At 40.1% G+C, this 18098-nt stretch overlaps 1 protein-coding gene across 5 annotated transcripts in view; it reads right to left on the minus strand.

The window, feature by feature from the left end:
- The window catches only part of ZFPM2 (zinc finger protein, FOG family member 2), a 445067-nt gene that overhangs the window by 224196 nt on the left and 202773 nt on the right, over window positions 1-18098 (minus strand). For all 5 annotated transcript variants that reach the window (XM_073330330.2, XM_073330335.2, XM_073330336.2 and 2 more), the window contains one exon: window positions 488-606. In XM_073330330.2, the coding sequence (XP_073186431.1) occupies window positions 488-606 (119 nt within the window). The remainder of the gene's footprint in view (window positions 1-487; window positions 607-18098) is intronic.

The following is an 18098-nucleotide window of genomic DNA, read 5'->3' on the forward strand; positions in this document are numbered from 1 at the left end:
ACCCATGTCAGAATCCTTCAATACCTTGACATAATGGCTGCAAGTTGATGACAGATTCTGTAGCTCTCAATATCCTTATGTTTAGTAGGGGTTAAATTAACTTTTATACAGGTTAACATAGTTATTGTGTATTTTCTATATACTTTGTTAATATGAATTGTTCAATAATTAATTTGTGCTCTGAAAAACCCCCTCTGATATGTTATTAAAAGTGAAAGGCATCAGTTTGGCTCAGCAGATAAGGTAAGAATCATCATATAACTCTCCTAATTCTAAAGTAACAACTTTAGAACCATTAATCTGTGCCTTGCATAACTCTTTGTAGACTGCTGCCATAGATGGACTGCTTGGAAAAGATCCAAATAGCACTGTCCATAAAAGCTTACAATGGCTTGATTTTAAGTGATTTGGTTAAGTAGCAATAAAGACTAACTCCTAAGGGATGACAAACAGCATAGCAAAGTCAACTCACTGGGCATCTACATACCAAGGTGTTATTATTCAGACCCATCTTCCCAGCAAAAGGCCCCCATGTTGTTCCAACTGGAAGCTGCTGCCGACTCTGAATCTTGCGCTCCCCATCCTTCTGGAATATCTCCAGCTCTCCTGCAAACAAAGAAAACAAGCAATCTTTAGAGTACTTTCACTTGTGCCTTGACAACAACCACCTTCGTCTTTGTGTTTGTTTTACATGCACAATGTTCTGAGGACCCATATAATGAGAATTAATTATGCTTGTCTGAAAAACAACTGATCTTGTCATCCTGAGAAAAAAAAACTAAACCTTTTTCCTTATAATTATATTCAAATTTGGGTTATAAAGTCCCATTTCTTTCTTGCATCTTTTCACACCCATTATATTTTGAAGGCATTTTTATTTGGTAAGTCTTTGAGAATGAGAGAGAATAACAGTTATTCAAGAGGCTTTGATCGAATGCTGAGGAGGAGATGATGGCTGCAGAAAGAAAAAGTGCAACAGGAAGTACAACACTGGGGTTAACATCCTTCCTGCATTTCACTGTCACAAACAGCCAAATTCTGAAGTCTATACTCAAAATTTTTGCAATATATTGCAAAATTTCTATTGGGCTACATTCTTTTCTCATTTACACCAATGTAAATACAGAGTAACCCCACTGACTTTGGTGGAGTTCCTCTGGGTTTATACAGGTATATAGATAAAAATAATTTATCTCAACTAAAGTTTTGCCTGAGTCAGGGTTTCAGGATTTGACCTGAAGTAATTAAGACTAGTAGATCTAGTGCCAATATGTTTGCTCTAAGAAAAGTAAGAAAAAGTGGGGGTCAAAAACTCTGTCACTTTTTATTTTATTTTCTTCCACTGGAAAAAAATCATAATGTAACTCTGTGCTACTTTCTCTCACTTACAGAGAGGAATTAAAGACTGAAATTATTATTTCTAAACATGAAGTTACTATCTTTCTGAAAGTAACACTTTCAAAACTAAACGAAAGTATTTCTTTATTTCACTGTTTAACTTCCCCTCTCACTGATCTAGTGGAAAAAAGGAGGGGAAAAAGGGGGCACTTTTCCAGAATTTTAAAACAAAAAATATCAAAAATACTGAAAAATTGCAAGTTTTTTTCTGAAAATTTTCCCTTTTACATTTTTACAAGATACAAAAACATTTCTTAAAACAATTTTGCCAAAAAAATTGTTTCATACAAAATCCCATTTTTGACAAATACATTTTTCAACATACTGTTGCCCATCTGAGCTCCGGCCTCTATGAAGTTAGCTATTCTGGATGAAATCATTTCCATATTGAAGTCAATGGCAAAACTCACACTGACTTCAATGGGGCCAGAATTTCACCTCGCTTTCCCTTTATGGTATGTCCTATTCTTCCCTTCATATATTGATCAGCTGTGACAATAATTCTTGTCTTCCACATCAACATAATTCTTCCCATCAACTACAGGTAGTATTATATGAATCACAACTGTGATTTTTCACAAAGATCAGAGATTCTGCCTACTCAATTACTAAACTGGATGCCTATCCTGGATTTAGGGCTGGTGATGGTTGCAAAATTGAACTTGTGGGGGTGGGAATGAGGGGAATGAGAATCTCTCCCTTGCTGGCAAGCAATCCCACAAGCTTTCAACACATCTCCCATACTAGTCACTCATATGAATATCTGGCTTTATGATACATCCAGACTGTGGAGAAGGTTTTCCTTGTTCATGGGAATAAACCCCGACCATTTTCCAAGGAGCAGAATTGGTTCTGGGCTCTGTTTCCAGGCAAGATATCTGTATTTCAGTAGTGAGTACTGCAGATTGCAAAAATACTCCATTAAACATTGTGGTCCATATCCTTCATGTAAACTGGCACAAATCCAGTCAGCTATATTGGTTTACACCAGTTTATAAATATGAGAATAAGTATTCTTTATAATGACAGCTTCAGACATTTGCAAAGGTGATATATAAATTGGAAAGGTTAATTATGTAGCAATTATATCCAACATACATTTTTTAAAATTTCTATAGGAATACTGAGAGAAATGAAATTAACTTTTGAACAATCTCTGTAAGATAATTAGAGATGGGGGGCTTTTTGGAACTGCAGGTCAACATGTTGAACATACACACACTGTAGCATTTTCTACATAAAGATGAAACCAGGAGCATTTGCTTGCCTTTTTACACACTAAAAAAAGCCAAGTCTATGGACATGTCACATTTAACTGATACCAGAGGAATCATGAGAATCTTTGAAAACCCTTTCAAAAAATAATTCAGCCTCCCTTTCTGCCACTGACATTTTTCATCTGAAAAGGGTTCAGATTCAGTCAAACAGTGACTCTTTATCTGCACCTGTGGATTTACAACAGGCCTGTCTTTTAATGGATTAAGAACGACAAATTTAGGGCAGATCATCCAGTGATACCCAAACACCGAGAAAAGTTTTAAAGTGCACACGTTTATGCTTTCTTTTATTTAAATAAGTAAGAGTCCTAATATTAACTGTGTATCTTAAAAGATGTTTAGGAAGGAAACAGGCATAAAAAAACCAGTAATCACTTTCCAAAATAATGGATGTTTTTTTCTTCCACGTTGGCTACCGAATAGGTTACCATGTGCTTTCCCCCTCTTTTATTCTCTTTTGCTGTGTTAAGCCTAAATGTGTATTTTGGTGCAAACCACGGATTTCATCATTGCATTGCAGTTTTATATCAGTGTCACTCCCGTTTGAGTAGCTCAATGGTGAATCATGTCCAAGCTGTTTTAAAATATGCTCTTCTAGGGTTATAATATAATAGGGTTATAATAGATGCCTAGTAGCAACTACTGTAGTGAAGGCCGTGAAACACAGTGTATTATATCCCCCTCATTTCCCACGTTCATATCTTTTCAGAACAAGACACCTTGTAGGCCAAAATTTTCCATGCTTAGATTTACCTGAAGCTACATTTGTTTCAGCAGCCATTTTAAAGTTACAGATCAGTATGTGTGTATGTGGGGGGGGGGGGGGAGTGTTACATTTTATCCCATTGTAAACAAACCATGCTTTCTTTGAACAAGGATGAAACAAAAAACAAATAAAGTTTGATCCTTGGCACAGTTGTTCTTCTCACTCAGGACCTTTGCTTGACTTAGGGAAAAATGAAATTTAACAAGTATTGACTTCAAAATCACCTCTGAGCAAGTCTGATATACATTTATTAAGATTTTGTACCAGAACCTGTGTCCTTATCCCATTTGTGACATCACTACATATGTTCCTCTGCTTGAGCAGAAAGGGCCAGAGGTTGGCACCTCAGTTTGTAGGAGAAAGATAATAAATATCACTATTAGAAATCCTCCTCCAGTCTCCCCTAAACATTGAGGATGGGGGGGAAATCAGAGTTTTAGGGTGTCTGACATTTTCATTGCATTTTACAATCTTCTATAAATTTGAATTTCCGTGTAGAGTGGAAGATACCAAAACTGTGGCAAGGAGGGGATCAAACTTGTGAGATGAAAGATCAATGGCTCTTCTGTAGTTTCTGTCTTGCTTGTTTATGGCATGTTCCCCTTAGATCTAAGCAAGTGACCTCAGAGTTATGGCCCAGCGGCCACTCTGTGAATCTCAGAGGAGACTGTATTAAGAAGAAAATCTGCATTTGAATATGAATTGAAAAGGAGTCCCATAAGCCTTACTCTAACTGGAGAGTTTGGGTCAGTCCTGACAATACAAGATGGAAGTAGGGGGCATAGTGCTCTGAGACGCTGCTGTCCCTTCCCTGACTGCGGCTACTCAGAATCTCCCCAGCTGACCACTCTACCACATTGCAGAGAAGGGAAAAGAAGAACTGGTTACTCTATTGCGTGATTACCAGGCAAGAGTAGGAATCCTGGGCATAGTGGTATAAGAGCTTGACGGGCACTGCCTTTCCTGAGGGAAGTCCCTTCCCCACACAGCCACCGAGGGGAAAAGGGGAAAAGCTGACGGCCAACAACCAGTAAAAGCTCTCTGATTCTGTACTTCAGCCCAAAGGGAGCGGAAAATTCTATGCACAATGTGCTGTTTGCAATTTCTGCCTATTTGTAATCTTTACTGGACAACTTTGACATGGAACTAATGTATATATTTACATTTAATAACAAGTGATAACAAGCACAATTCATACACAGAGGTCAAGAATATAGTATTTGAATGCATCATGACTAGTATGCCAAATTTTAACATCAGACTCTTAGTTATATTTTGCTGTATTCATTCAGCAATGCATCCCCAGACCTGCTAATTGTCCTATTGAGAAGTACAGTAGAGAGCATAACTAAGGGGCCACTAAGAAACATGGGCAAATAGATGTCCTGCCTTTAAGATTTGTAAATTAGGTACAAACTGGAATTAACGGACATTTCAGTTTTCGTGATAGTTACTTCACTTTCCTTTGCTGTACAGCAACTTACTTTTTGCAGCTTGTTCTTCAAGAACATCCTTATTTCCAGCTTGCTGAGTAAGTTTATACAAAATATTTGAAACACATTGTATGGGCTAATCAATTTTGGTAAAAGATAATGTTGTTAGTGTTGTGGGCTGTTTCTCTTATCTTGTTGATATAGTATACTTTTAAAGTCTGTGATTACTCAAAGACTTATGATAGCTGCACTGTAAAAGAAGCCCCGAGTCATGACTCACTAGTACAGCTACAAAACATCCCATGGCTTTTAAGATATCAGGCCACCTTGGTGGATCTTGGGACAGAAATAAAGGACTCCACTGTAGGAAATTCTTTCCTATTTGTAGATATTGTAAGGGATGCCCATAAATCCCTAGTAATTAAGGGAACATGTTCTATGCTTTTCAATAAATCATAACCCACTTTTTTATAACTTCAGAAAACATGTAGTGTTTTGTATAACAGTGGTACCCAGTAGCAGTTATTGGTCCTTTACAGGATTTGACCATGGTTTCAAATATCAGAGGAATCTAAGTACAGCAAAAATAGTACAATAAATGGTATTTTCTGGACATGGTAACCACTAACTTTCATCCATCTGCCCACATTCTAGAGTAAGAAACAAGGGTGCACACAGCAGAAGGTGATTGACAGGCAGCACCTGTTTGGCACAATTACTCTACTCATAAATAATTTTGCCTCCATCTATATATTTTAAATATTGAAAAAATTGCAGGAAAGCACTTGGCAACCTAATGGCAATAACCTTTTATTAGGAATAGCCTTATAACAGGAGCCCATTTAGCAAAAGTGTATGGGCCAGATCTTCCTCTGGTGTAAATGGATGTTCGCTCACTGACTCCACTGGAGCTCTGCCAATTTCCACTGGCTAAGGCTCTTGCCCTATATAGGTATATTTCTTCATGTCTGAGAAACTGTATATTGTAGAATCAAATATGGATAGCCGTAAAGTCACACTGAGTTCAAAAAGCTCTCAAAGGTTGTTGAAATCCTCAATCTCTGACAAGGCCAGCAAAGGTGCCTGAAGTATGGCATACAGTACCTTTTACTGATCTACAATTTAACTATTGGATAGCTGCCTGCCTGGTTACATACAGTAATGGTTTAAGTGGGACATTTAACTGGTGATTCTCTCCACTACAAAAATGAAGCTAAGCTACTGTGCACACCTCTGAATACTGTAAAAAAATGGTTACTCACCTTCTCATAACTGTTGTTACACCTCTACTGTTCGAGATGTGTTGCTCATGTCCATTCCATTTAGGTGTGTGCATGCCGCATGCATAGTCATCAGAAGGTTTTTCTGCTAGTAGCACCCATAGGTTTGGCTGTGGAGCCCCCTGGAGTGGAGCCCTCATAACGGTGAATATAGGTCCTTGCCGACCCGCCGCCTCTTCAGTTCCTTCTTGCTAGCTACTCCGACAGAGGGGAAGGTGGGTGGGTCTTGGAATGGACATTAGCAACATGTCTCAAAGAACAACAGTTACAAGAATGTGAGTAACTGGTTTTTTTTGAGTGCTTGCTCATGTTGATTCCAATTAGGTGACTCCCAAACCCTAAATAGGAGGTGGGGTCAGAGTTCATGGAATCACTGACTGGAGCACCGCTCTGCCAAATGCTGTATCATCTCTGGTGTGCTGGCTGATAGCATAATGAGAGGTGAAAGTGTGACCATGTCGCCACCCTGCAGATCTCCTGGATCAGGACCTGGGCCAGGAACACTGCCAAGGAAGCCTGCTCTCTTGTGGAATGTGCCATTAGTGCAGGAACCTTTGCCAGATCTTAGCATGCCCGGATACAGGATGTGATCCATGATGAAATTCTCTGTGATGAGACCAGGAGGTCCTTCATTCTATCCACAACTGCCATGAACAACTGGTTCGATTTACGGAATGACTCTGTGCGTTCAATGTAAAAGGCCAGTGCTCGTCGAACATCCAAGGAATGTAGCCTTTGTTCTCAGCTATCCACGTGAGATTTAGGATAAAAGACCAATAGGAAAATGTCCTGACCAGCGTGGAATTGGGACTCAACTTTTTGGAGAAAGGCTGGATGAGGCCTGAGTTGCACCTTGTCCTTATAAAAAACGGTATAAAGGAGGATCGGAGGTTAGAGCTTTAAGCTCTGATTCTCTCCTTGGTGACATAATGGCAACTAGGAAGGCCACCTTCCATGATAGGTAGAGCAATGAACAAGTCACCAGGGGTTCAAATGGGGGCCCCAATAGTCTTGACAGGACCAGGTTGAGATCCCACACTGGGATTGGTTGCCTAACCCGCCTGTCCACACCTTTCAGGAAACAACTGACCATCAGGTTGGCGAAGACTGAACATACGGCTGCTCCTGGGTGGAAGGCTGATATGGCTGCCAGGTGGACCTTGAGTGTTGATGTCAAGAGGCCCTCTGTTTTAGGTGTAGTAGGTAGTCTAAGATGAGTAGTATGGGTGCCTGCGTCGGGGGAGCGCGAACCTGAGAACACCTAATTGCAAATCTTGTCCGCTTGGGCAGGTAGGTGGCCCTGGTGGATAGTTTCCTGCTACCAAGTAGGACGTCCCTAACGGGCTCGGAGCACATGAGCTCCATTGGGTTTAGTCATGAAACTTACAAGCGGTGAGGTGGAGAGACTTCAAGATTGGGATGATGAAAGCAACTGTGGTCTTGGGTAATCAGGTCCGGAAGCAGGGGCAATGAGATTGGAGCATCCATCGACAGTTCCAGGAGCGTGGTATACCAGTGCTGGCGAAGCCGCCTTATCCCTGAGGATCTTGAGCAGAACCTTGTGGACGAGCAGAAATGGTGGGAATGCGTACAATAGGTGGTCCATCCAGGAGAGGAAGAACACGTCCACAAGAGAGCCCAGACTCTGATTCCAGAAGGAACAGAACCAAGGGCATTTTCTGTTGCTCTTCATGGCGAACAGGTCGATTTGAAGAACTCCCCACCTTTGGAAAATGTTGTGCACTATGTCGAGGCAGACAAACCACTCGTGACTGTGGAAGGATCTGCTGAGGTAGTCTGCCAGCTCCTTCTGAGAACCTGTGTGGTAAGATGCTTCCAGGTGAATAGAGTGGGCTATGAGGAAGTCCCACAGTTTGAGGGCTTCCCAACATAGGGGAGAGGAATGAGCTCCACCTGTCTTATTTATATAAAACATCAAAGTTGTGTTGTCCGTCATGACCCCCACACACTTCCCTTGCAAATGGGCCTTGAAGGTTTGGCATGCTAGTTGGACCGCTCTCAGCTCTTTGTCGCTGATGTGGAGTGAGAGCTCATCTTGCGACCACAGACACTGCGTCTGGAGTTTCCTCAGGTGAGCACCCCATCCCAATGCTGACACATCTGTCACCAGGGACAGAGAGGGCTGGGGCTTGTCAAAGTTGACTCCCTCACACACCTCCTGTGGGTTGAGCCACCAATGAAGAGACTCGAGAACTGCCACTGGGAGGGTGACCATCTTGTCCAGACTGTCACGTCTGGCCTATAGGCTGACGCTAGCCAAGCTTGGAGAGGTCTGAGCTTCAGGTTCACGTGTTGTTCCATGTATGTACTTTCCTCCATGTGGCTGAGGAGCTTCAAGCAACCCCTTGCTGTGGAGGCGGGTACCGCTTGAAGCTTTGAATTACGTCTGTCATTGAAACTATGAAAACTAGGGGAAGCACTTGTGAAGGCAAGCGACCACAGTTCCAATGACCATCACTGGTGGTAAGAAGGAACTGAAGAGGCAGTGGGTTGGCAGGGACCTATTATTCACTGCCATTAGGGGACTCCACAGCTGACCCAATGGGTGCTGCTAGGGGAGAAACCTGCCAACGACTGTGCACGCAGCGTACACACACCTAATTGGAATCAACATGAGCAAGCACTCGAAGAAGAACACAATGAATTTACATAAAAGACATGGTGTCCCATTTATGCTGTTGCAATTCCTCTCAAAACAAGGTAGAGCTCAGCATATAAAATGATCATGCACTTGCCTGATGGACTTAAAGTACCTTATCGGGATGCCTCTTCTAAATTCTCCACTCTCAGTTCTCAAGTCTCTGAGACACAACACACACTAAAATACAGTTTTGAACATAAACTTGAAATACAACGTTCTCTATTCAAGTACTCCAGTCAAAACCTGATAAATCAGGCTAGCCATGCAGTGATCTTATCCTTTCTGACTCTTTAATAAATCGAACCTTGTAAGTTCACACTGTTGGAAGTTGTCACTAAATGAAATTGTGACCTTATCCGATGCGTGAACTTATCCTGCTGACAACTACATTTATTGTGTGGATAAGAAAGCAAAAAAAAAAAAAAACCAAAAAACCCCACAACTTTTGATAATTGTGATCTAGGCCATATGTAACTTTAACATATGGGATCTTTTTGATGTTCCATTAATGATTGGCTATGATCAGACCCTCTACTCAGAGAAAAACGTTCTCCATAGGTAAGTGCCAGGGACACTGGAAGACAGTATTAAAAGTGCATGAAGAGGTACTGGGTGACAGCAGTGAATCAGAAGCTATTAGCCTAACACAAAGAGCTTTGAATTAGCTTGTAATTGCACCAGAAAAGATAACATAATGGAGGTGGCAAAATAGAAACACTCCCCTTTCACAGGATTCATTCAGTAGCTGAAAACCCTAAAACAAGTAACTGGAAATCTATGTACTGGTAACCTAAAGCATGCTCAGTCACAGCACTCCTTGATGAATGCATAATACGCCCGTTTGCCACACCGACTGGAAGTTACCATAACTAATGCTGAAGAACATCAGTTGATAAGGTTATTAATAGAGATATGATATGAAAATGCCCAATTGTCTGTTACAGTGTTTGTCTGTCAAGTACTAAATATATTGTTACTTAATTCAGTTTAAGTATGAAAGTTAGCTCACACTTCTCCATAACTGATAGCACTGTATTCCATTCTGAAGTGTATTAGCTCTGGAAACAGGTGACTTGGCAGGTGTTACAGTTGGATCTATTTCACAGCACTACAAAATCTACTGTGGGATATGTACAGCTGCTGTGGCTGTCACATTAGAAACGGTCTTACATACACATGAGGAAAGGTCACACTAGGGTTCAAACAGAACCAGGCTAAATCACAATTGATCCTTTTTAAAAAACAAACTGAAGTTACATTCCTAAGAAAAGTACACTGACAACTACTAGTATACTACATACCTATTAACCCTGACAACTTTCCTTCACCCTGGTGATGCCCCCACAATCCTGCTGACCTAATGGTTAGGGAGAAAACAATGAAAGTGCTTCTATTTCCCTATGTAATGTATCCTCACACCTTCTTGTCAACTGTCTGAAATGGGCCATCTTGATTATCACTACAAAAGTTTTTTTCTCCTGCTGATAATAGCTCATCTTAATTAATTAGCCTCTTAGAGTTGGTATGGCAACTTCCACCTTTTCATGTTCTCTATATGTATATATATCTTCTTACTATATGTTCCATTCTATGAATCTGATGAAGTGGGCTGTAGCCACGAAAGCTTGTGCTCAAATAAATTTGTTCATCTCTAAGGTGCCACAAGTACTCCTGTTCTCTTTTTTCCATAATACATATACTCTTGCTGCTGCTTATCTGCCTTTAGTACCATCATGGCCATATCCATTCTCTCTCTCACTCACATAGCTCCTGCAGGAGGAGGGGGAAGCATATTTGCTCATGTACTTCCTTCCCCTATTCTGTAAGAGACTCTCATCGTCCACAATATGAGCCCCAGGAAGCAAAGGGAGTGAAAGAACATGTCAGGGAGAGGGTAGGGAAAAAAACAGGAAGAGAGAGCCTGGGAAGTGTGTTGCGGAAAGCATAGAAGGGGAGAAAAAGGGGATGGATAGAATCAGGAGAGAGAGAGGGTGCCTGGTGAAGGAGTAAATGAGGGGAGAGAAACTGGGCTTGGTGAGGGGTGAAAGGGAGCCCCTGGAAAACAACAAAACTATTCACATGAGTAAGAGAAAAATTCAGCTCACTGTGTGACCCTAAGTAAATTAGTTATTCACTGTCGGTGAGATTCGCAAAAGAGTGTAGTCACCTATGTCCAACATTTAGGCACCACTAAGATAATCAAACTCCTGGTCAGCTGCCACCTAAGCCTGTGCGTGCCTAAATCTCCACTGTTAAAGTTCCCTTGGTGCCTACGTTTCTGCCAGAGAGCAAGTGCACAGCCATCTCAATGTAGGCACTCAGATTGCTATTTCATGCATAAGTCCCAGCGGGATCCTCAAACGAGGCATTCCCCAATGTATTTTGCCCGTATGGGCCCAATCTGGTTGATGTGCTCACACAAAATAGCCACACTCCTCTCTCTGGCATTTCCTACGTGCTAGATTAGGTGGCTCCCAGCTCACCACGCTCAGTTTTTTGTGGAACTCATTCTTAGGCATCTAACTCTCTCCATACATTGTACACAGAGTCTAGTACCCAAACCTGGGGCTGCGGTTTCTACTGGGAAGCAAAGGACCCAAAAGTTAAGCACTGCAACACTCAGCATTGCAATGCCCAAGTCCCTGGGTGGATCTGGCCCTCTGTACCTCAGTTTACTTATCTGTAATGAGGAGTTTCACCAGTTTTGCAAGGCTTTGTAAAGCAATCTGAGACCCTTCGAAGAAAGGCATTATAAAAGTACAGCATTCAAAACAACATTATCTTGAGTGATGTCAGAATGTACCTTTTTAATTTCTTCAGCAAATCCCCATGACTCCCAATGAGAAAACTCTATGTACTCAAGGCCTCTCTCTGTAGTTCTAATGTGCCCATATTATCATGCTATCTGAACACCTAATTTGAAAAAGTATTTCAATTCCTCCTGCATGTTTTTTCCAGGTTATTTGTTAATAAAGATAGCCAATTTCACAACTCACCCAGACCAGTCAGGAATCACTGAGATCTGGCTGGATGAGGCTGCAGGCCTTTTTTTTTTTTTTTTTTTTGGCATGGCTGGTTCTAGCCTGGTATTCAGCAATTCATCAATTGTATGGAGAATGAAGAGGGTTCATGAAGCTGGGGTTGACAGGTGCATAAAGTGCTAGCTGTAAGACTGGAAGAGAAAGGCCATTGCTGTGATTTTTTTCATCCTACTTTAATTGTACAAGGTCCACTATGGAGATATGTTTATTTGAGTATCCTGATATTTCTTGTGTCCCTAATTCTGGACCAAAGTATATGGTTTTGCTGTTGTATGTACCACCAAATGCAGGGGGGATGTTAAAGCTCAATTCTCTGAGTGGTGTCTAACATACCATTAAAGGTTTTTTAGATTATGTCCGCCATATAGCTTCATGAAAGTACTGGATTCAAGGATCTCAATTCATCTGAAATTAAACAGCTCTGTAATTCCATGGGGTGGAGAACGTTTTTAATCTTTGTGCAGTGTTAGATGAGTAAATATGTCCTATAACCTATATTATCTACCCTAATATGAAACTTCCTTGAATTTGTGATTCTTGTGATAGGTTGCTATACTTATCTCTGATGTAAAGAACCATTGCTAAGAAGGTTGTACTATCAAGAACAATACTTTATTTGTACTTTTCAAGGATCAATCTCAAGATACTTTATGAATATGAATTAGATGAGTCTCACAACACCCTACTGAAGTATGTGAAATATGTAAATATTACTATATTCACTTTTTCGAGGGGAAATTGAGGCACAGAGAGGCTAGCATTTTGAAATGTGTATGTCCAAAGTTAGGAACCTAAGTGCATGTTTGGGAACTTTTTTCGGAGATGCTGAAACTTGCAGCTCCCATTTACTCCCATGATTGGTACCTCTAAAAATCAGCCCACTTCTCTAATTGACTTAATATAGATTTTGGCCAAGAAGACTTGTGCAAGGTCTCAGAGACAGCAGCCAAGTTGGAAATAGGATTCCTGTCTTTCATTTCCCCTCTTTACCATGGGTCACAATGATTCTGTCAAAATAAGAATTTCAGTTCTAGAAGTAGTACAGTATTGCTGGAAAAATGCAGTAACCAAGTCAGTAGTGCCAAATGAGATCAAAAGAATGTCAAGGGGACACAAAATATATGTCCTTCGGAATGGTTTAGAGCTTCTTTCCTTTGGTTTAGAGTCCTATGACACCTTATAGACTAACAGACGTATTGGAGCATAAGCTTTCGTTGGTGAATACCCACTTTGTCGGATGCATGTAGTGGAAATTTCCAGAGGCAGGTATAAATATGCAAGCATATTGCCACTACATTCATCCGACGAAGTGGGTATTCACTCACGAAAGCTTATGCTCCAATATGTCTGTTAGTCTACAAGGTACCACAGGACTCTTTGCCGCTTTTACAGATCCAGACTAACACAGCTACCCCTCTGATACTTTCTTTTGGTTATCTGTCAGCTAACTTAAATGTATAATAACTTCCTTCCCCACGATATGAAATACTACATTAGCCTCAATGAAACTCTGCATTTTGTGACAAATAATGAAGAATTATCCACCATCATTTAAGTGTCCTGTTTTTTTATTACATTCTTTTGATTCTTTGCAGTAGATTGAATCAAAGGGTTATTATTGAACTGAAAAGGTTTAAAAAAGAAAAAGTAATGTCAATTAATAATAACAATTCCTTCTTATCCTCTCTTGGTGGAGTACTGTAGGGATATTAGAGCAGAAGTATAATTTGTTACTGAGTATTAAGTTTATTGAGTAACAAGGGTTAAGTACACAGAAAACAATCACAATGTAAGGCTGAAGGGTGACATCCCTAATTTCCTGGCTGGTAAAACTGGCAGCTTCCCAAATACAATGAATGAATGAATGAATTGACAAATAAATAAATAAATACTCCACTCTTCCTCCCCTTCTGCCCCCCATCCCCATTTAAAATGACATACATCAACACCTGGCTCTCCAGTGAAAAGAAGAGCTCTTTTTTAGCTGTGACTACAATTTCAACTTACTGTGTGATGTCTTTCAATTAATAACCACTCCTTTCCTTTCTTACAGACAGGAACTGTTTGCCAGACAGGAAGTCTAGGGTACATCTACACAGCATTTTGGACCCAGTGGGAATGAGCCTCCCAGCTTCGGTTGACAGGCATGGGGTTATGGGGCTTGTCCTAGTGCTCTAAACATACTGGGGAGACAGTGCTTTGAAGTTGTGGCTTGGGCTCTGAAGTCCACCCTGTTTCCTAGGCTTCAGAGCTCAAGCTCCTACCCAAGTCACCACTTCACAGCACTGTCTACACAGTTATTTCTACAGTGCTACCATGAGCCCTGCTAGCCCAAATCTGTCAAATTGGACTGGAAGACTCACTCCCATTCACTCACTGTGCAGACATACCCTCAGAGTAGAGAATGTTTGGTTGGTGGCGAGTTTAAATTGGCATTAGATCTCTATACTTTTTTTTTATTTTTAAGAACAAAATTCATCTCAGTTAACAGAATACATAATGCATTAATTTAAAAGGGACCGGGGCAGACAAGCTCACTGTGTGCCTCTCACTCCAGTACCTCCAGAGAAACAATTAACTATAGGAGCTTCTTGTCAGAAAACAACTTCTTCTAAAGATGTAAAACACTCATGATTCACTATAATTACTGTACAAAGTAGGGTTTAAAATAATTGAAATGTTTTTTTTCTTGTAGAGACTGACTGCCATGGAACAGTGGAACATCAGTGGAAAGCATACGGTTTTCAGAGACATAAAATAGCTTATTCTGTACAGAAGAGGAAAACATACCTGCTGGAAAAAAGAAAAGGAGTACTTGTGGCACCTTAGAGACTAACCAATTTATTTGAGCATGAGCTTTCGTGAGCTACAGCTCACTTCATTGGATGCATACTGAAGTAAGCTATAGTTCACGAAAGCTTATGCTCAAATAAATTGGTTAGTCTCTAAGGTGCCACAAGTACTCCTTTTCTTTTTGCGAATACAGACTAACACGGCTGTTACTCTGATACCTGCTGGAAGTAACTGATTAGTTACAAGAACTATGAAATAAAGGAAATAAGTTAAATAAAACTTAAAGTTTTATTGATTAGGCATAGAAAGACAAAGCAATTGCTCTTCACTATTTGCAACAAGATGCACTGTAAAGAGAGGAGGCCAGTCCTATTCAACATATTCATAAATAATCTGGAAAAAGGGACAAACAGTGAGGTGGCAAAATTTGCAGATGATACAAAACTACTCCAGATATTTAAGTCCCAAGCAGACTGTGAAGAGCTATGAAAGGATCTCACAAAACTGGGTGACTGGGCAACAAAATGGCAAATGAAATTCAATGTTGATAAATGCAAAGTAATGCACATTGGAAAACATAATCCCAACTATACATATAAAATGATGGGTCTAAATTAGTTGTTACCACTCAAGAAAGATCTGGAAGTCATTGTGAATAGTCCTCTGAAAACATCCACTCAATGTGCAGCAGCAGTCAAAAAAGTGAACAGAATGCTGGGAATAATTAAGAAAGGGATAGATAGTAGGACAGAAAATATCATATTGCCTCTATATAAGTCCATGGTATGCCCACATCTTGAATGCTGCATGCAGATGTGGTCGCCCCATCTCAAAAAAGATATATTGGAATTGGAAAAGGTTCAGAGAAAGGTAACAAAAATGATTAGGGATATTGGACAGCTGCCATATGAGGAGAGATTAATAAGACTGGACTTTTCATCTTGGAAAAGAGACGAGTAAGGGGAGATATGATAGAGGTCTATAAAATCATGACTGGGGTGGAGAAAGTAAATAAGGTAGTCTTATTTACTCCTCATAACACAAAAACTAGGGGTCACCAAATGAAATGAATAGGCAACAGATTTAAAACAAACAGAAGGAAGTATTTCTTCACACAATGCACAGTCAACCTGTGCAACTCATTGCCAGAGGATGTTGTGAAGGCCAAGACACTAACAGGGTTCAAAAAAGAACTAGGTAAGTTCATGGAAGATAGGTCCATCAATGGCCAATAACCAGGATGGGCAGGGATGATGTCCCCAGCCTCTGTTTACCAGAAGCTGGGAATGGGCGACAGGGGATGGATCACTTGATGATTACCTGTTCTGTTCATTCCCTCCGGGGCACCTGGCATTGGCTACTGTCGGAAGACAGGATACTGGGCTAGATGGACATTTGGTCTGACCCAGTAGGGTCATTTTTATTATCTATTGAGGCCAAATTCATGTCTGATGTCACTCCACTGACTAGAGGAATTGATATTGCTCAAGGAATTTAAGTAAGGGATTTGCATTGAGGCAGGATGTCAAGATGTTTAATCTCATAAAAAGAATTCTAAAGGATATGCCATAACAAATCAATATTACATACAAATACAAATTAAAAGAATATTACTAAGGTTGCAAAGCTAAGTGCTCAAAGGTTAGAAAATAACAGGATTAAGAATGCCTGTGAAACCTTAATTTGCCCCTCTTATGTCTGTTCATTACAATATATTCTTGAATATGTTTATTTTAATTACATGACAACATATTTTTTTCCACAGGACCCCTGCCTCATTCATTGCAAAGTATGGACAGTGCTCAGTTATACAGCAGCTATTCCATATTTTCTTTCATCCTCATTATTCAGTGTGTGACTCTAGGCCTTACTTACTGCACAGTATTCAAACCTGCTCTGAAGACAGAATTATTTATTTCCACATGGGTGCTCATCACACAGTATCTGAGTGCTTCACAATCATTAATGAATTTGTCTTCACAACATCTCTGTGAGGTGTGGGTGTTGTATTATCCCTATTTCACAGATGGGGAGCTGAGGCACAGAGAGATTAAGGTCAAAATATTCCACTAACTTTGGGTGCCCAATTTGAGACACCCAGGGCCTGATTTTACAGAATACTTAGCTTTATATAGCACTTTATATGTTCAAAGCACAGTTCCCACTGACATCAGTTGCATCCCAACATTTCTGCAAATCAAGTTGGGCATCCAGAAAATGAGGCAGGCAGGTATCAGGCAATGCCTAAATATATTAATTTCATTTCCCCCCACTTGCACGTTTACATACATTTTTACCATAATGCAAAGTACTCTCCCTAGATACTAAAATAGACCACATGAAAGAGAGATCCTCTAACCACAAATTGAGCCACCCTGGATAACTTCTTCCAATTTCTACTCATTAGTAGCCAGGAGCACCAATGTAATATCTGTTAAATGAGTGAGACCACCTCAATCCACAATAATCGCAATTTCTGGATGACTTTAAAGTGGAGTCTCATATAGAGAAAATTACAGCAATCCAATGCCTGTGTGAAGAAGGTGTGGACAACCATGGCAAGGTCCTCATCTGGGAAAGAAAAAAACAAAGCCCCAGCCTCCTTGCCAAGAGCAGAAGCTTAAGAAAATGTGTGAAAATGATTGTATTTGGAATGTAATCAGTTGTTTGGCCAAACAGAAAAAAGCCTCCCCTACTTCAAGCCCCTTTTCAAAATAGATTTCTGGTTTGAATCCTTTGAAAAAAGACCAAATTATCTCCAAGTAATATCAGCACACTTTGCACTATTGCGTCTGAACTAGAATGAAAGCTCCTGGAGGTAGCGACCAAGTCTCATTTGCACACTGATGGTATTTGAAAAATAGTAATACCAATGCAATAAACTATAGATACATTATAACAGAAAGGTTAATGAAACCTTAATGACGAACAATATGGATACCTAAGAAAGGTGAGGATAGAAAAGTGTTTTCTTCACTGATAACTGAGAGTAGCTTCACAATGTGGAGATCTGGAGCAATGATTTAACTATGGATCTGATATTGTAGGTTAGTCTCACAAAACTGTAACTAGGAAAAATGCAGAGTAACAGCAAGTCATATCTCTCAAGTTAAACTGAGGGCCTTAAGGAAATTTCATATTCAGAAACATTGTACAGAGCTAAATAGTTGAAGGAAGAAAGGAAGCATAATGAATAATGCATCCAAACATTAAGACTCACACCTTGGGGAATAATTTCATTATGTAATACTATTTGAATAAGAGCTTTATATTCCCTTCATACTTATGATACTGTAAGAAAATATTAGATATTCTAATTCTGGTTACACTTTTAAACTTATGTCCTCTTGTTACGTATTTACTAAATAAAATATTGATTGGTCAATAAATACTTTGAATCTTAAACCAAATCTAATTTCCTTGGTCAGTATAGGACTCCAAATTATAG

This window comes from Lepidochelys kempii, chromosome 2 (assembly GCF_965140285.1).
Source record: "Lepidochelys kempii isolate rLepKem1 chromosome 2, rLepKem1.hap1, whole genome shotgun sequence".
In the NCBI taxonomy this organism is placed as follows: domain Eukaryota; kingdom Metazoa; phylum Chordata; order Testudines; family Cheloniidae; genus Lepidochelys; species Lepidochelys kempii.